We start from the raw sequence: 20,091 nt of genomic DNA, 5'->3' as shown, positions 1-20,091 counted from the left end.
GGAGCTCTGAATCTTCATCTCACAGTCCACTCATAAGATTTGGAGTGGAGAATAGAGAATCACAAATCCAGACATAGGAAGTCTATCTTCTCCCGAGACAAATACCCAAAAAGAAATTTCTGTGAAAAACAAAAAATGGTTTTATAGGCGTTCTGTAGTGGGTTTTTTTGCTTGTTTGTTTGTGGGTGGTTGTTTTAGTAATTTTTTTTTCCTTTTTTAAAAATACTTTAAAGTGCAAATCTTTTTAGTGATAATGTAAAGGGGACATTTTATTGTAAATGCAGAAGTCTTAATCCTGAATATGCCATTTGGGTTAATAACATGCTCCCTTCAAAACGACATGTATGATTTCTAGGATCTGACTTTGACTGAATGAAAAGCTATTACTTTTCACGCTGTGAGATAACAAAATATTGTTGACTTAACTGTAAGTAAACTAGAACTCTTCAGCCAAGTGAAGCAGGGTTAATTCTGAAGTATAAGGGAAACATGAGACATGAATTACCACTGGCACATTTGTTACTGAGGTAGAAGGCACTAGATTTTATTCAAGAAAAGAAATATCACCTATTGTCCCACGTTTTTAAAAAGCCTAACTAATCCTAGTAGGGGCCTTTTGCTGCAACATCAAGGAATGAATCTTGGTTTTAAGATTCACCAAAAATTTTTAACCTGTGATCCTAGCATATGTAACCATGAACAAAGAAATTGGATGTCTCCCACATTTGATCAAATACAGCCTATACTGTTACCTTAATGAAACAAACAAACAAACAAACAAACAAAATCCAACAAACAAACAAAACAAGCAAGCTTGGTGGTAGACAACAAACCAAACCTGTATCTTCCCTCAGTACTGACTAATTTGAATGCATTATCCTCACAGTCGCAGATATGAAGGATGGCTGAAGGAAAACTGAAGAGGACTTGCATTCTCAGACAGAGATGGGATAAGCTGTCACTGCGTAGAGTATGCTTCCATTGTACAGATAGTATGGGAATTGCTGCTATTAGAATGGATTTGCTCCATAGCAAGAGAGAAGCAGCAACTCTTTTGCGAGAAATATAATGGTTAGAAGGCTTAAGCAAATCTTCTGGTACCCTAAGGACTCCATACAAAATACATAACTACATACAAAACTACATACAAACAATGACTTGTACATGAAGCTGTCCTAGATAGAGACAAAATGAAACCGGGTCATTTCATTGCATGAAAGACAAGTCATTTTTCTTATCCTCCTAAAAATATAACTATTTTATTTTGAGAATAAGGCCATCAATGTTGAACAAATATGAAAGGGCAAAGGCTTTAATTCAATTTTCCAAGCATGTGCCAGTTTGAATCAAGGCTGCATTTCTTTTCACAGGTATTTGACATTTAATGCCAGCTTCCTTAATTTTTCCTTTATGCGTTAACTCTATGATTTCTATGCTTGCTTTACTGAACTTTTGAGAAGTTTACTGCTTTGTTACAGCAGTCCAGTTAAAATTAACACAACAGAAAACTGCATAAAAAGATTTTTACTCTGAGATTCTCCAGTCTGCATTATTTTTTAATGGGAGCTGATGGCTCTTCCCTTGATGTGGGCTTCTGGCAGTTCTCTAGACCTTGATTCTAACAAGGTATTTTAAATCCCTGACATAAACAGGTGGCTATTTCTACATTTTAGCATATCTATATCTATCTGCCATTTTTAGTTCTCCTAAACAAAACAGAAACCAAAGTCTTATTCCAATCAAACTCTCCAACATTGTCTTACAACACATTTCAAAGTAAGCAAATACGTCCAAACATTCACTTGGTGATAATCATTAAAGCACATTCAAATCAATTTCACTGGCTTTGAATCTAGATGAATTCAAAAACATATCTTTAATTCTGCTGCTTAAGAGTAAATCCAGGAAAACATTCATCAGCGTTCTAGAGATTTTTGTTTAATGCCCTAAATCTCATTATCTAAAATCAAAAGTTATGAAGACAGCATGCTCTGAAATGCTTTTCCAATCAGCACAGTATGTTTCACTGCTGCCATCTTCTGGCAAAAGACAAAAGTTTTTCTGCCACCACTTTTGAAATGTTTGATTATTCTTCATCATTTCTTGACCTAACTGGAATTCAAAACACAAAAAGTATTTTAGAAGATACAGCAAATCTAAAAATTAGTATTTTAAAAAATATATCTTTGTATTATTAGACTGCGTTCCTACAAGACATCTTATATATATCATTAATTGAAGCATGAAAGGAAGTTTTTCCAATATTCAGTTGATATTTTACTTTTAGATAGCAAATAAATTATTCAGGTCTATTTAACAGACTTGATTCTGTCTTTTAAACTCATATTTACTACATCTTCCTTTTTGACTATTTTAAACATATAAGAAGATCTGTATTTCAAGCTCCTGCATTTGTGGTCAAATAATGCAGTGGCGTTCTCTAAACTACCTCACCCATATCAAAGAAAGCCATACAAAACTGCATAATTTTTCTCATCTTTTTCCTCAAAGCACCAGAGGCTGAAGACTCCAAGGTGCTCTGACATTCGTATAGGAATATTTTGATTAAATACTCCCAAGCTCCAAAGCATTGCAGTAGATTAAGGGGAAACATCCTACACGTCTTTGTACACCAGGAAGCAGAAGGGATGCCAGGCAGCCAGTGGACAGAGCTGTATTCCTGACCTCTGATTTTGACTCTTGCGAGACTCCTTCCAGTAAGAACTATGTCTGAAATTTTTGGAAGTGTGGAATTTTGTAACCAACGTCTTTCTTATGCCCCATCACTTGACCAGACAAACCTAAGGCCTTCAACAGGATTCCACGTGGAATTCCACGGCCACGAGAACACACTGAGAAAAAGCACATTTTCTAAATGAAAATACTATTTATTTTCATATAGAAAACACCACTAGGGTGAGGAGAGGAGGAAGGCTGCAATAGCAAGAAGCTGTGCATGAATACCACAGCCTTTTCTCAGAGAAAGAAATCAGTGACCTCCAGCCCTTGCTGATAGCAAGCGTCCTCCAGCCTGCACCTTTCTGCCCAAGTTAGGATTTCTTCAAAATGTCTATCAATTTTTTCTTTTTCTTTTCTTTTTTTTCTTTTTTTTTAATTGGGAATCAGACTAGTCAGGTCAATTCGATTTTTGTCTCCTTTGCAAAAAAATCACTCAAATTAATTAATCTATCCTTAGCAGATTCTGAGGCTGAGATCAGGGGAGCAAAGAGTGAAGCAGACCCCAAAGCAGCCTCCTCCTCGTGGCGGCGCTCCATGGCCCCGCAGCCCTGGCCGCGAATCTCCCCGACGGAGAGAAGACAGCAAGACCGCAAAGGGGGTGGGGACGGGACGCCGCCCCGCTTCCCGCCCTCTTGGCCCCCAATGGGACCGCCGCCATCTTCCGCCACGCCCACGCGGCCGCCTGGACACGCCTCAGCTCCGGTCCCGGCTCGACTCGGCTCGGTCCTATTGGCTCGGCTCGGTAGAGCCGCCCCCGGTTGCATCAGCTTCGGCGGCCGGGCCGCGCCTGCGCCGCGTCGTTGCCAGCCTTTTCCACCCACCCCTTCCACGCGGCGGCCATGGCTGGCGCTGACGGGCAGGTGGGCCTCGCGCCGCGATGGGGCGTGCGGCGAGCAGCACCGGGGGGCCGCCTGGCTCTGCGCTCCCTCACCGCGCCTGGGGGCCGTGCTGAGGCGGGGGTTCCCGGTGCCAGGCCTGGGGAGGGGCTGGCAGGCTCGGTCCCTTCCCCGTGAGCCTTCCATGAAGCCGCCGGGGTGCTCGGGTCTCCGGGAGAGGGGGGTGGGATTGGCTGCGTACCGGGCGGGCTTCGCAGGACTGTGCCCCAGTGTGTGGGGTTAGGGTAGAGTGCAAGAAACTGCTGGAGGATGAGGAGATGTGTGTGTTCCATGATGTAGGTTACATATTAGGAAGAAGTTTTTCACACAGGGTGGTGAGGCATTGGAACAGCCTGCACAAGGAGGATGTGGATGTCCCATCCCTGGAGGCCGGGCTGGATGTCGCTCTGGGCAGCCTGGCCTGGTGGTTTGCGGCCCTGCACATAGCAGGGGGTTGAAACTGGATGATCTTTGTGGTCTTTTTCAACTCAGGCCATTCTACTATTTCATGATTCTCTTATAGGTAAATGCTGGGGAAGAAAAAAAGGCCGACTGCGGGAAGAAGAAAATGAAAGAAGCATATGGTGATGAAGGGCGTGCAGAGGTGAGCCCATGTCAGGCCATCGGGTGTTGAAAGATGTAGTTTTGTGTACTATTGACTGCTGTATGTCACTCGTCTGATTCATTCATCTGCTATTGCAGTAATTCCTTTCCCTGCTGTTTCTTAGTTCAGCAGAGTTTACCATGAGGTGGCTTTGTTGCTCTTGACAGCAGGTTATATTCTTGTCAGGGGAGAGCAGCTCCGGTTTCTGTGGCTGCTGCTCCATGATGCAGCCCGTTGGGGATCCCGCCAGCAGCAGGAGATAGGCAGCAGGTCTGTGGGGCGATGAAAGCCCGCCAGAGATGCTCTGCTGCTTCCGTTTGTGGTTGGTGTGAGTAAACAGCGGGCACAGAGGTGCTGGCCAGCTCTGAACTGCAGCCATCTGCACCGTGGTGCCTGCACTGACAGCCTGACATCAGAGCAGGACCTGTTCAACTTCAACAAGCTTTTCAAATTGTTTTTTTTCCTTTTGTACTGTGTTAAACTAGCATTTGCTACAAGATTAAGCATGAGGTTAATCTAGTAGTTCATTAATATATCTTATGCATATATTAAACAGATGCACTGTGGTATGTATAATGTTACTATGTAATTGTAATAGTTGTCTGTTAAGGCATAGCACGTGCATAGCTGCAGACAGTCACATAGGCCTCTGTGAAATGTATATGCTGTTCACATTCTTGACATCACATGGTATTAATCTTTTGAATGTACCTTTATTCTTTATGTGTAGCTAAATCCTTGGCCTGCATTTATCAATGAGCGCTTAGAGATGTACAATAAACTTAAAGCTGAGCACGATGCACTTCTTGCAGAGCGAGCTGCTAATGATAGTAAACCCATTAAAGTTACATTACCTGATGGCAAGCTGGTTGATGCTGAGTCCTGGAAGACCACACCTTATCAAATTGCTTGTGGAATTAGGTATGATTCTATCCTACTATATGCTTAGTGATTTTTAGACTGATCTACATCTGCAAATTGTGGCTGTGATCATTAACATTAGCAAATGCAAAATTAGTTTTTGTGGCCCTGGGTAAGATGATTTGGGTGATGTTTCAATTGACTTCTAGAGTGAGCTAACATTAGAAATGTATTTTGCTTAATTATACTTCTATGGCATGGGAGATACCTATCAGAAAGAACCCATCTCCAGCTGACACGCATATCTTGTGAGGTGGATTTGAACAATGTGTGCTGGACACCCTATCAATTAGAATTATGAAAACTGATTCCTAGAGGTGAAATACCACCATTTTATTATTATTACTAATTAATGTCTTAATACTTTGTCATTGGAATCTGCTTTGTTTTTGTGATTTGGAATCAAGGAAAGTGTTTTTGCCTAGAGGAACTGTAGAATGACTGCATTAGGAACAGTATTTGATAATTTAGTGGAGCAAATTTTGAGTACTTCTGCTTGTTGATTTTAAACAATTATATACTATGTTTTTTTGTTTGTTTTTTTTCCAGTCAGGGCTTAGCTGACAACACTGTTATTGCTAAAGTGAATAAGATGGTTTGGGATTTAGACCGTCCTTTAGAGGAGGATTGCACCTTGGAGCTGCTCAAGTTTGAGGATGAAGAGGCTCAAGCAGTGAGTATCTGCTAGCTAAAATTTGTTTGCTTTTAGATTTGCGTTAAACCCAGCCTCCAGCAGGTGCTAGCATCTGAACTGTGCTCAAGGGAGGAGAGAGGGAGGGGAAAGATACGCTGTATAGGTACATCTCATTTTTTGTAATGGTTTCTTAGGAAGACATGGTATTGAGATAATGTATAGTCAGTGTATTTGTTATGAAGTGTGCTAACTGTTGCTGTAGTTATGCAGAGTGTGTGATATTTACAGCCTTAATGTTATGTAAATCTTCTGAACCAACCACTTTAGCACTGGCTGTGCGAGCAATGATGGGTACAGAATTGCTAGTACGAATATCAATCTGCTGAGTAAGTTGCTCTTGTATTTTTTCTATATACTGAAGTACATATTTTCTTTTGGCTACTCATTCATCTAAGTGTGGATACCCAGTGAATTTGTAAATTCTGTCTTTTAGAAAAAGTAATTTGATTAAGAAACTGCAAATTCATTGCAGCAGAGATCCTGTGTTCAAATGTAGGATTTTCATGCCAACTAAATGATTACTTCTGTAATACTGATCTACTGTTCTCTGACTTGTGCAAGTAAAAGCAGAGTTAAATCTTACAGGTCAGGTCTTACAATCTTAGCTTTAATTTGCTAACCCTTTAGGTGCACTATAAGGTAAAGAGTAGTTTTTTAGCTTTAAACTGGTTTTATATCACTGCAGGACTTCCCATACTTTTAAATGTTTGTAGGACTGTGGCCTTGTGTTGCACATGCACCTTTATGTTTATGCTGTGTGTCAGCAGAGCCAATCAATTGCAGTTGATAGAAAAAAAGATGTTGGATTAGTTTCCTGACTTCTAGACAAATCTAAATCATTTCAACAGAGGCTGGAAAGAAGAATTATATGCTTTTGGTCTGTAAAATTAAAAAAATCCAGCATTTCTTTGGAAATACTGGAGCTTAGGATAGGAGTATTTCTGGGCCAGTCATTGATGTTCTGAAGACTGCTATAATATGAGGTCTGCATGAAGTACCCTCAGAAGCAAGCGTTCAGAAAATATTTTATTTAAAATATTCAGAAATGTGTTGTGCATATTTGGACTTATTCCCTCCCTCCATCCCCCCCCTTTTTTTTTTTTTTTTTTTTTCTTCCATTAGGTATACTGGCACTCAAGTGCACACATAATGGGTGAAGCTATGGAGCGAATTTATGGTGGATGTTTGTGCTATGGACCACCAATAGAAAACGGATTTTATTACGACATGTTCCTTGAGGATGGGTAGGTTTTATATATTTTTTTCTTTTTTTAGCAACTGAGGGAGACGATGGTTATATCAAAGTCTGGGTTACTTGCAAACAGATGAGAAATCACAAGTGCAAGTGAGAGTGTTGTGCTCTTCTGCTTGTTTATTTTAGAGGTGTATCAAGTAATGACTTCTCTGCTTTGGAAACGCTGTGCAAAAAGATCATGAAGGAAAAGCAACCCTTTGAAAGACTGGAAGTTAAGAAGGAAACACTACTTGAAATGTTTAAGGTAAGTTGTTCTTGAGTGTTGTTAGCACACCATGCAGTTACACTCTGAGTATCTGTAACTTTAGCCACATTTTCTGTTGTTCTGTTAGTGATAGAGGAAGGTCTTTCAAAGTCGTTTTTGAAGATGTGTTCTTACAAACTCATTTGTGATATTTTACCAAAAAAAAAAAGTAAAATTATCATTTAGATTCTCACAAATAAATCGATTTTTCTCCAGCTGTGAGCATTGTACTGGGTGATCTTGGCAATATGTTTGAATCGGCGTTCTTCATTTATTTTCCACAGATGTAAATTTGCAAATGTGCACTTGTATTACATTGGCTGTGGTAATACGGTGTGCTGATACTGAACTGTGTATGCTGGTGCATTCAGAAAGCTTCATAAAATATTTTAAGGATGAGATTATCAAACAAGAATAAATTATTTTTTTTTCTTTTTTGTAACTAGCTGTAAACAATTTCCTGGCATTCTTCAAATAGTGGTTACTCAGTTTTTTCTGTTAAGACTCTAAAGAGAATCAGTATTGTTCAGAGTGGAAGAGGCCTTAATAGGTCTTCAGTCCACTCTTGTGGTCTGTGTGATCACTGAAGCTGGATCAGGTTCCTCAGGTAGTGCTTGCTATTCTGTTCAACAGGAGCACCATGTTATAGAGCAAAGTGTCTTTTGATGTACTGTAGCATTGAGTTTGCAAAAAGCCTAAACTGCTGATCAGCTCTACTGCCTAACAAGAAGTTAATAAATGTGTGGTTCTCTTCTTCTCAGTATAACAAATTCAAGTGTCGCATCCTGAATGAGAAGGTCAATACCCCAACTACAACAGTATACAGGTAATTATGCATGCATAGTATTACTAGGTATAATTTGCTATGATTCAATATACTAAACAGATGTTTTTTTCTATTTTTAGATGTGGTCCCTTGATAGATTTATGCAGAGGACCTCACGTTAGGCATACTGGCAAGATAAAGAGCATAAAAATTCATAAGGTATGACTGAAACTATTCTAGGCAAATGTGTTAATTGACATGTGTTGCTGTGTTTGGGCAGTACAGCAGTAGATTATCCAGGAGCATAGTGTGAAGTGGATAACCTGGCCATAAACTCAATTTAACCAAATGGCAAAGGATTGTGTGCTATAAGAAATAGATGGCCAGGGACATCATTTCCAGCACATCTTGGGAAGTGGCTATGGCTTAATTCTTGGTTGGGATGTATCAGTGAGAGTTCTTCTTTTAGCTTAGCTGATGGTTGTGGCTCAGTGTGAACAGAGCAAATGAAATAGGATGGCTTCAGAGGGAGATAGTAGACTTGAGGAAGGAAAAAAAAGGACCACTTAGGGCCTGAAACTGGTTTTTACAATTCAGCTCTTCTTTGTACATTTCTTTTTTCACCACTGTGTTTTTATAATTAAAAGTGTATTCATGCCATATTTATATTAAACAGTAATTTGTTTATGTGTGCCTTTTACAACAGGCAAGAGCAATAAAATGTGTAGGCTCTTTCTTTTCTTCATTGTTTCATTTATTTTTTGTGCACAGAATTCATCTACTTACTGGGAAGGCAAGGCTGATATGGAATCTCTCCAGCGAATCTATGGAATTTCATTCCCAGATGCAAAAATGTTGAAGGAATGGGAAAAATTCCAGGAGGAGGCTAAAAACAGAGATCACAGAAAAATTGGACGGGTAAGGCATTCTGTATGGTAGTATATTTTACAAACATAATGCATACGTAAGCTCCCAATAGAACTATCTCACACACAGCATATACTTGCTGACACAGCTAAGATGCGATGCAGCTGTATTTTCAGTTGAGTTGCAAAGTCAGGTTCTTTTCTGTTTAAAAGCGTCAGAAGTCCTAAAGCAAATGATGCAGAGCAAAAGCCTCTTCAACAGGTTGACCAAGATATTATATGAATGCTTTGGCATGCAAGACCTCTTTAGTCTGCAGGCAGTGCTTATTCTTACCTGGGTTGCTGCAGCCTCTTCACTCACAGTTTTGCCTTCTTTCTGATCTTTAGAATCTATAGTACGTTTTGGGGTTGAGTTTTTCTGGTTCATTAGTTCTTCATTTTGTTTTTTAGATGGAAACCCACGTCTTATAATTGGTAGCTTTGAATGCTATTAAAAGGTCTACTGCTTGGACATCAGGAAAAAGAACAGAGTACATTATATGCAATCTTGAAGCATATGCTTAATTTTTCACAACATTAGCCAATTACAGTCCAAATATATAGTTAATATTTACTTCTGCAGCTCTAATTATTCAAATATTTTTTGTCAGTGGACAAGGGTGCTGTGTGCGTGCAGTTAGGAATTGCATGTAAACCTGAGTTTTTGGGGTACTGATAGTAGAATAGAAAATTAAGTTTTCTTCCTGTATTTGTAGTAATGGGGATACAAGTACTAGTGAAATGGAACTGGTCTATTGTTATTTATTTATTTTATTTTAACCCTTGGTGGTGACCAGTAGTAACTTATTTGTGAATGTTTATTGAGGAAAAAATGGCTGTGCAAGTACTAAGTTTTTCCTGTATTTTCCTGCAGGATCAAGAACTCTTTTTCTTTCATGAGCTCAGCCCTGGTAGCTGTTTTTTCTTACCAAAAGGAGCTTACATATATAATACCTTAATTGAATTTATCCGGGTAAGTAATGTCTTTTGGAGACTGTCTTACAGAAGGAAGTGCTTAACTTCAGAAAAAATGTGGAAGTATACGATGTAACAGAATGAATTGACTTGAAATGAAGGTCTGTTTAAGCTCCCCACATGTAAGCTGTGTAACTGAAGGAACCTGGTTACTTACAACTGGAGTTTTAACAATGTCTGCCAAGTTATATTTTTATTGCTGCAGTTAAAATAGTGATAATGATGACTCATGATAGAGCTAAGCTCACTCTACTGTTGTTTCACTGATCCTTGTTGATTCTACTTAATAAGTGTTAGACTTGGACTTCTTCAGCTAATTATTAGAAAAATGAGGAAAAAAAATCCTGATCTACCTGTTGCAAAATGTAAATATCTCTGTGCCTTATTATTAGATGTTTGGGCTGTAAAGTAATACCAAGTGTCATGGAATGATTAGAGACTGCTGCTTTGCTTGGTTGGGAGGAACTTGTTCTTGCTTACAACAGAGGAATTTTTGAGGGAAGGGTGGTATGCTGCCATTTCCAGCTTGTTTTTCTTTTTTTATTTTCTTTAGTGGTGGACTCTATAAAAATTGTGCTTGCTATTTTCATGACTGCAGAACAAAGTCTGAGTACCATTACTTTCATCTGCTCATTGATTATTTTATGTACTGGGTTTATTTTAGAGTGAGTATCGAAAACGTGGATTCCAAGAGGTTGTCACTCCAAATATTTTCAACAGTAAACTATGGATGACTTCAGGGCATTGGCAGCATTACAATGAAAACATGTTTTCCTTTGAAGTGGAGAAAGAAGTATTTGCTCTGAAGCCTATGAACTGTCCAGGACACTGGTAAATGCACATCATCTTTGCATTGGGTTTTCTTTTGATTTAAAAAAAAAAAAAAAACAAAAAACACAACAAACAAGTAGAAAATCACAACTAAAAATCCTTGTTAGGAGTATCGTAATTATGACTGTTGTTATTGTGAGCTCTCTCTACAGGGACCCCAAAAATTGCCTTTTTTTTTTCTTTCTTTCTTTCATTGCAGTGATTTTGTTTCAGAACTGAAGCTTACCTTGATGCTGCAAAATCTGAGTAGCCAAAGTGGCTAGCAGGGTATTGTCAGTTTTGTGTCAGTGTAGCCATTCAGGTTTCAGTGCTCACTTCAGGAGTTGGTACTGTGACTGTGTGAGGTGGAGGAATCCTCCTGCCCACGTAAGAATATCTGATTAATTTTCCTGGAAGAAAAGAAAGCTAGATATAAGTGGTTGTTGTATTCAGATGACGTCTCTGGCAGTGTGGGCACTTGCTTAGGCAGTGGCTGCTTCCTTTTGGTAGTTCTTTGCAGAATTTTGATTCTAGATGAATTTCAAGTAATTAACTTTTCCTTCAGCCTTATGTTTGATCATCGTCCAAGATCATGGCGTGAGCTGCCATTACGGTTGGCTGATTTTGGTGTTCTGCATCGAAATGAACTGTCAGGAGCTCTTACAGGACTCACTAGAGTACGTCGGTTCCAGCAGGATGATGCTCACATATTCTGTTCCGTGGAACAGGTATGGACTACTGGTAAATGAAATAGGGTATTAAAATCAGAATAGCTGAATTTCCTGTAGTTGAGACTGTATTTTCATTCTTATGTAGATAGAAGAGGAGATAAAGAGTTGTCTACAGTTCTTGCGTGCTGTTTATGATGTCTTTGGATTTTCCTTTAAACTGAATCTCTCTACTCGTCCTGAAAAGTATCTGGGAGATATTGAGGTGTGGAATCGAGCTGAGAAGGTAAACAGTCATTTTATTACCTTTCTGTATGAAAGCAAGACTGCAGCTGCAAGATCCATAAGGGTATATTGCCTTCTAGGAGATGGTGTGGTAGCTGGGCATGAGAAATATAACTTAATAACTGTCTCTAGTTCCGGGTGGGTAATAAAATAGCTTTCTTAGTATGCTGTGTACGAACAGTATGCTCTCCATACAGAAGTGATTTCCATGTCAGAATCAAATTGTCTCTCTCCTTTCTCTTGTGTGTTTTTGATCAATTAAATATTAGGAGAGAGGGGGCAAAAGAAAAGAGGATGAAAAGAACTAATTTTAACAGCTCTTGTGGTAAGATTTTGAGGTATCTTCCAGAAAACGTTATTTTCATTACTAAAGCATTAGCCCTTGCAGGTACAGTATGGAAAGAAAATGGGGCATGAACAGACATGAGTAACAAGAATGGATTCTCCCTCAACATTTGCTATGTCTAAAGAGTTCTTGCATCTTACCTAATGCTGCTTGTTTGGCCTCTTAAAAAATGTATGCATTAGTTTCAATTTGAACTTTTTTTAACCTGAGTCTCTTCTAAAACTTTGTTTTTCCAGAAGATGAGTTGATAGGAATGTGCAGAGGTGTTGTTGCAGTAATGGAGAAATAATGAGAGTCTGGTAGTGTTAGATGGCTGCAGCAACAGGCTGACCTGATGTGAGAAGTGAGAAACACTGAATACACATATTCTTTATCTCTAGCAACTGGAAAACAGCCTTAATGACTTTGGTGAGAAGTGGGAGTTGAACCCTGGTGATGGAGCTTTCTATGGACCTAAGGTTAGCGCGTTGCAATGGACCTCTGGGCGGCGGTTTTAATTTTGTTTGGATTAAGTACACAAAAAGTCTCACAATTCCTTTTTTTCCAGTAATGCTTCTGTAATCTTAGCATGCAGATTTTCATCTTCATAGTACAGCAGACCAGGAGAAAAAAAAACTTGAAGTCTTTGTCTTCGTAAAATTATGCCAACCGTAGAATTTCTTGGAAAGAAAAGTGTTTGGCGTGTATTTGTACAGAATGTTTGCAGACATTCTGTCTGTGTACAGACAAATTCAGACAGATACCTGACCAGGGTGAAGGGTTTGTCAAAGTAACATCTGAATTACTTTGAGTTTTTTTTTTTTTTTAAAAAAAAAAAAAGGTAGAGAGAGATGCTTGCCGCTATTAAATACATTGGTTTTTTTGTATCTTCTAGAGAAAATAGTGATGCTCTTGTTTTTTATTCATCATCTTCTTCATAAAGACAGCTTTTACTTTCAGCCTGCTCTGCATGTATGCTTCCAGCATAACTTTACAGCTGCATTTTTCGATGTTAGTCTGCGTTTCTGAAGCATTGGTGCTGTTCAGTTTTGGCTGGAGAATAAAGAACAAAATGGATTCTCAAACTGACAGACCGGTACAAGCAGTGATTGTAAAAGGCTTGAAAGAGGAAGGGAAATTGTGGGTTTGCTGGTTTTTGCTGGTTTTTTTTTTTTTTTTTTTTGTGGTGATTGTTGTTGTTTAATATATATATGTTCAGTTATCTGGTATTATCACATGGTGCTTTCTGGCTGAAATTGTCTGTTTTCCCAATGACCTAAATTCCTGGTTTACTTGAGAGAGAGAGAGAGAATTCTCTGTGATCTTGTCCTTTATGTAGCTTTAGTACTCATTTTACTGAGTTTACTTGTAAAACTATTTGCTGCTTGAGTTGGAGTTAGTTTATTGAGAGATATGAACAGAAGGTGGCACTGTAAGATCAGTGTGCTGTGTTAGAAATGATCATTTTGGTGATCAGTGAATGAATCATAATGCAATAATCCTATAGCATACAAGCAGGAAGAAAATTCTAAACCTGTATTCCAATTTAGGAAAAAAAAAAAAAAAGACACGAGGGGAAAAATAATCAGTTGTAATTAAGTTTATTAAACAGATTTCTGAAAAGTGTTGCTTTTACTAACATGGTTTTGTAGCACTGCTGGTGGGTTTTGGTTTTAAAAAAGACCCTTGCACAGTCTGTGTGTCTTTGTAAGAGCTTCCTCTTCGGCTGTAATGATGAAGAAGAGATTTCTAGAAATTTTCTGATGTCTTTGAGCATGAGGACACAAAGCCTTACAGCATTGCTTCTGAATGTTTCCCTAATAGATGTAAATTTAATATATGTTTGTCTTCATTCATCTAGTAAACTAGTTCTGATTTTTGTCTTTGTATGCTGATTGAATCAATTTCATTTTATGGGTTGTAGGTGGAACGTTCTGTAACAGCTTATCATTCATAATGTGAAATGCAAACAAGATTTAGTAATTTCCTCAGTTCATTTGAAAGGAGGCAAATATCTGCAGGAACACTTTCCTTTGTTAACCTTAATTTACTTTAGCTACAGTACTAGGAGCAAGGGTAAGTTGAAGTGGGCAAACACATAGCCGTTTGCCTTGGTCTTAATGTGAACTGGTTAAAGTTGCATTGTTAAGTGAAGCTCTGCACTCAGGGTAGTGTTTTTTGTGTTCTGTAAATGGATGATTTTGAGTTTCTACCAGAAAAAGTCATTTACAACCTTTTTTGATTTCTTTAATTGTAGCTAAATTGTGATAAGCACTGGCTTCAGAGTGCAGAACTTTTAAATGAGTTATTATTTTGCCCAGTGACTTCAGAAAGGCTCTTCATTGTCTTTCAGCACTTAACACACTGATCTCTTTGTTTGATCCTTAAGTTTGAAAAAAAATCACATTGCCCTGCTGGGAAAATGTGAATTTGACGTCTTCTTCAACTAGATCAGTAAGGACTGGATAATACAAATTGACTGTTTTCTAGAGGTGTCTTGTCTAACTTCTGTTCAGAGTGTATTCAGGATTAAAGTGTCAGATGCAATAGATTAGCTATCTGTAGTAAAGACTATTTTTAGTAAGACCATGTGTCATTAATTAATATGATCTCTATTGGTAAATGGATTATTTAACAATACAGTGTGCATCCCGTGTTCAGGATTTTTGGAAATAAGTGCTCAATTTGGAGCCAAAACCTACACTTAACCTATCCTCCTTCCCTTAATGTGCTGCTGAGTTTACTCAGTGAAAGACTCATGAAGGTCCAATGAAAAACCAAGCAAACTCGGAAAATGTTCTTGAGATACTAATTGTAGTTCCCTCTGAAATAACATCTCTTCATGTGCTCACCCTGTTTTTGGTCTGACATTGTTTGCATCAGAATCCACAAGTTGTTTTAAATCATAATATTGTCCAAAGTGTGTTGTCCAAACCCACATATACTTTCACTGTGCTCTGTGAGTGAAGGCTTCCATCGTAGTCTGGTGAATTTATTTTCAGAGTGGCATGCTTCATCTTAAACTCTGGTAAAAGTTTTATTCTTTCGTTTCATAAGATTGACATTCAGATTAAAGATGCCATTGGACGCTACCACCAGTGTGCTACAATCCAGCTGGACTTTCAACTGTCAATCAGATTTAACCTCACTTTTGTCAGGTAGGCACAGTCTGATATTCTTAATTGCTATGTAATTTAACTTTTCTGTTGTTCATGTGTGTAACTAACTTTGTTCACAGCCACGATGGTAATGACAAGACAAGACCTGTTATCATTCACCGTGCTATCCTGGGCTCTGTGGAGAGAATGATCGCCATTTTAACTGAAAACTATGGAGGCAAATGGTAACATTGAAAAGTGGATTCTAGTTTGAGCAAACACTTTCATATGAAATACCAATTAGCCCCAAGCATGCAATTGTCAGTAGAGTTTATTGTACTTGCTTGCTACTGAGGTATACCATAGGTATATCGTAGGCAATTCTCTCTGAATCCCTTTCGTCAGATATGAAGTAGTAATAGATACAGTAGCACGTGGTACCACTCTTGAACATACACAAGCTGTGTATCTCTTGCCTTGCTCTTCCAGGTTTGATGCTGGCAAAGAGTCGTTTATGTTGGTAATTTCCTTTATCTGCTGCAGTGTAGTGACCCTACTGATGATGACAAGACTCAAATATTATTCCCAGTATTTGTTAGTAAAGAGACTAGTGGCTCAATTATGTGTGTAAAATGTAACTCTAGTCTTCAGGACAAAAAGTACTTTTGCTCACCCTGCAATTCTTTCAGACACTCTTCGTTTTCTGGAAGATAAACTGTAACTTAGAGATAGGGCTGTCAGTGCCTCTGGAGCCATTCTAAGCTGCTAGCTTAATGAATCTTGTCCGTAGATTTTAGTCTCATCTGTTCCTAGGTTTTTCCATTCTGAAAAATACTAAAAACTCTCTTTTTTTTTTTTTTCTTGTTTCTTGAAGGCCACTCTGGCTGTCTCCACAGCAGGTAATGGTAGTGCCAGTGGGACCAACGTGTGATGAATATGCCCAAAAGGTGTAGTGTATGGTTTTGTTTTTGTTGGTTGGTTTGTTTAAGATATACTGTATTTAATTGAAATACTTAGGTATTATTACTAGTGTTACTTGTCACAGGGAAATGTTCTAGATCTTTGCATGTATCATTTGTTTATTAACGTGACAGTAAGCTGCTGAAGATGTAAATGGATTTTAAAGAGGAACTAAAATAGATGTCAGCAATTCAAATATCAGATGTTTATTTGGGGTGGGGTTTTGGTGCTTCAGGTTCCAGTTCTCTCTCGCAATGTCCATCTTGCAGAGCAGTAAGAAAGATGAAGAAAATTCTCTGCATATTTGGCATTTAGCAGACTTCTCTATTTCTGAAATAGATAAATATCTAAAATAGCCTGCAAAATTAAAAAATAAAAATTTACAAACAACTTTTAATTAAGAGCTTCAGCATGCTATTGCCATTCACAGCATCAAATTAAAATAGATACTGGTCCTAAATGTGAGGTATTCATATCAGTGCTTAGCAGTTTGTATGATGGCAGACCTTGTTTCCTACTTTGAATAGGGCTCATCTCCAAGGCTTGAGCTGATGATAGTGCACTTGATTTAGAGGGTCAGATAAGCTTAACTGGCTTAACTGCCAGGTTGCAATTAGTTCATCATCACAAAATACCCTATTGTGACGGTTTAAATACATTTTCTCCTAGGTGAGACAGCAGTTCCATGATGCTGGGTTGATGGTGGATATTGATGTAGATCCTGGATGCACCCTGAACAAGAAGATCAGAAATGCTCAGCTTGCACAGTATAACTTTATTCTGGGTAATGTATAGTGCATTTGTTTCTACCTTATGCTGGCTGACCTTTTCAGAGAGGTTCTCTGAGCAGGCAGGAGTGTTTTAGCTCACTTTGCTCCTCCAGAGTCTCCATTCCAGATGGTCTCTCCTGTACATCTGATGAGCATTCTTTGCTTGAATGGCTTTTAGTGAAAAAGATACTTGTTTTGTGGACCGAGGCATTACTGCTGCTTTAGAAAAAGTCTCTTCTGTTTTCTGGCCAGCAGTGTGGAGACACATGTCAAAACCAGTGTTGCTTGTCACTCAGGTTGTTAACTGTGATTATGAATTTAGTTTAAAAACCACAAACAAATGATGAGAGTACCAGGAAAAACATCTTACCTGACTTAAGTCCAAATGCTGCTTCAAAGAGTTGTTAGGCAGCTGCAGCTGAGGAATCTCCCATTCACTGGAGAAATGCAGTCCTGCAGCTATCTCCAAGTACATTACATAAATCAGTAGTGCTGCACATAGAGATATGTCTTGGTATCTGTCAGTGTTTAATTAGCAAACCTTTGGACTTTGCTAATAAACTATCTTACTCTTTCTGTAAAGAACAAGCAAACTAATAGCTCTTGGTCAGGTTTTGTTTCTAATGTTTGCTTTTGCATTACTCTTCTCATTTTCATTTCCTGGCTCTCTTTAATATGAAACTGGGCTTATTCAGTTTACTTCTAGCAAAACATGAATAAATAAAATGTATAATATACTAAAGTCTGTTGAGTGATAGAGCTATTGGCTGCTATAAATCTGAGTTGTAGTTCTTTGAAGGAGGACCTCCTAGGAGACTTGGGAGCATATGTTAGTTGCTAACTTCTTAGAATTTTCGTTAAATATACCAGTGTTTTAAGGGAACTGGTGGGAAGAGATTTTTTTAAGTGGTGGTTTCATCTTTTTGTATCTTGGTTGTTCCTAGTTGTTGGTGAAAAGGAAAAGGCAAGTGGAACAGTTAACATCCGTACCAGAGATAACAAGGTGCATGGTGAGCGTACAATTGCTGATACTGTGAAGAGACTGCTGGAACTGAAATGTTCTCGTTCCAAACTAGCTGAAGAAGAATTTTAACACCACCTGTTCCACCTGATGTAAAATGATTCCAGATTTCCTAACTCAGTTAACTGCAGAGTTATTTGTACAAGATTTGCAGAAGTGTTCTGTCAGAAATGCCTCTTTTTGCAAAAATCAGTTTCTCACAAACCTTGAAGTAAAATTTCGTGGCCTCTAAACAATGACAGATGAAGCAAGATGAAATGACTTTCTGTGACTGCAAAGGAAAATGGAAACATTAATGGGGGATATTTACTGTATTCTAGCTACTTAAAAATAAAATATGTTTTGATAACAACTGTTTTTCAAGGAAGTTTTACAAGAAACCTCAGGCTTAAGAAAGCACATAGCAGTGCTACACTGCAGCAGCATTATGGTATCTCCTTTGGCAAGTTGATACCTTGCAATCTTGTCTGCCTGTCCTACATCAGTTAAATTCGTTGACTCTGAACGTTTCCCAATCACATAGGCTGAGAAATGAGTAGAGATTCTCTGCTTAGTAGGTGTAGGTGCTTCTGGGAGGGTTCCAGCTCTCACTGCAGAGTGCTCCAGCCATGGGGTTGTCTGCTGTGTAGCGCTGAGCTCATAACCAAGGCCAAGCTATGCCCTTCTCTGAAGGCAGCACTTGAAACATGCTTTAATTGTAAGCTCACTGTTGTTTCAAGAGAGGATATGACTGGAAGAGGTACGGAATAGTAGGGCCAAAGAAGCAGCTAAGGAAGCCAGAATTGTTAGGACCAGATGATACTAAGATGTGTTACTTTTCAGTGTGGTACAAACACCTTTTGTGCAATATTTCTATACCAACCTTCCAATCCAGGACCTCACACAGTTTTGGTTTAGTTTTTTGCACATCTGTTTGACAAGGCAGTTGCTAAATTCCTGTCACTGACAAAAATCCTGGGATGTAGAGATGCTTTTTTGTGTGTTAATCTTAACTGACCCGAACGCCTTCTAAAAGTAGTTGATGACTTTTTTTCTGAAAATAAAATCCATTCTAGATTAGCCAAACAACCAAAGTTAATGTAAGACCTTCTGCATACAAGTCTGAGGCCAGGTTTGAGCCATCTTATTGTACAAAAAACTTCCAACTCTCGTAACTTCCTGTGTTATCTGGGAAGAAAAAATTCATCCAGCCTTTTCTCACCCATCTTTTTCAGGTATGGATGATATATTAGCATTTGAATTCATCAAATTTTAACAAAAGCTTTTTAATGCTCCTTTGTCAGACAAGTAACATTCTATTTGATTGCCTACTATAAAAGAGAGAACTGACTTTGAAAGCAACAAAGCAGTGGAAAATTATTTCAGTGAAGATGGAATAGGCTTAAAATACCTTAATCGAATTTTCTATTTTTTTCATCTACTTTACTTTGCTATGAATTGGTTATTGCTATAACTAAGCAGGACTAGATGTAATTTCTGAAGTCCTGAAGTGGCAGGACTTCACCACATGTTGAAACAAAGTCAGAGTAGAGATCAACGCCACAGGAAAGAAGAGCAACTAGCTCCTTTTCTCTCTGGGAATCATGTCTTAAACTGCCTTTCAGACACGATGATGTATATTTCTGAGTTTCATGGAGAGCTGTCTTTTGTGTTGGAGGGTGTCCCTGTGCGTGCTAGTAGACGTAATAAGATAATGGTGCTGTAAAATGCTGGCCACTACTGTGTATGACTCAGTAGATGTCAGTTCTGGACAAACTGTCCTTTTACAAACCTTATTTGCATAGATCATGCTGATAGATTGTGTAGTTCATCTATGGAAAAACCCTATGAAAGGAACATTAAGTACAAGAAAAATGTATTACTAGAAACAAGACCTAAGGAAGATCATCCAATAAAATATGTATATACCCCAAGCAAAGTGTGGGCAGAACTGTGGTGACTACATCCAAACTGTGATAAATACACAACTCCATTCAGGTGCCATCTAAATGCTTTGTTCTCTGCAGCTTTGGTTTAAGAAGTCTTCGCTGCCAAGACATGCAGCCAAGCACAGAAGCAGAAATACTGTGGTCTGAGCTCCATCTTTTCCTTAGGTTTAACTGGAGGTTCCTTGAAGAGCAAGATTGGGTACAGCTTCTGTAGGCTTCAGTCCATGCTTTACCACAGTTAAGCAAGA

General features: G+C 38.6%; 1 protein-coding gene across 1 annotated transcript; it reads left to right on the top strand.

Moving 5' to 3' along the window:
* The first annotated feature begins 3,532 nt into the window (after positions 1-3,532).
* TARS1 (threonyl-tRNA synthetase 1) lies at positions 3,533-18,267 on the top strand. The gene is made up of 19 exons (XM_042825845.1): positions 3,533-3,599; positions 4,138-4,218; positions 4,949-5,139; positions 5,689-5,812; positions 6,956-7,077; positions 7,215-7,332; positions 8,094-8,158; positions 8,239-8,317; positions 8,870-9,016; positions 9,878-9,976; positions 10,643-10,809; positions 11,354-11,516; positions 11,605-11,742; positions 12,468-12,545; positions 15,124-15,224; positions 15,305-15,409; positions 16,039-16,111; positions 16,794-16,908; positions 17,839-18,267. The coding sequence occupies exons 1-19, from the start codon at positions 3,579-3,581 to the stop codon at positions 17,985-17,987; spliced, it is 2,136 nt and encodes a 711-aa protein (XP_042681779.1). The 5' UTR covers positions 3,533-3,578; the 3' UTR covers positions 17,988-18,267.
* The last annotated feature ends 1,824 nt before the right edge of the window (positions 18,268-20,091 follow it).

Source organism: Centrocercus urophasianus, unplaced genomic scaffold (assembly GCF_019232065.1).
Source record: "Centrocercus urophasianus isolate 14NV4802_14NV808 unplaced genomic scaffold, USGS_Curo_1.0 seq_25, whole genome shotgun sequence".
Lineage (NCBI taxonomy): Eukaryota > Metazoa > Chordata > Aves > Galliformes > Phasianidae > Centrocercus > Centrocercus urophasianus.
The sequence above is the reverse complement of the archived record's forward strand: the minus strand, read 5'-3'. Positions and strand labels throughout refer to the sequence as shown.

Coding starts and splice junctions, on each gene's coding strand:
- TARS1 (XM_042825845.1), top strand. CDS start 3,579: ATGGCTGGCGCTGACGGGCAG. Junction 7,078..7,214: donor GACATGTTCCTTGAGGATGG/GTAGGTTTTATA, acceptor TGTTTATTTTAG/AGGTGTATCAAGTAATGACT. Junction 7,333..8,093: donor CACTACTTGAAATGTTTAAG/GTAAGTTGTTCT, acceptor TCTTCTTCTCAG/TATAACAAATTCAAGTGTCG.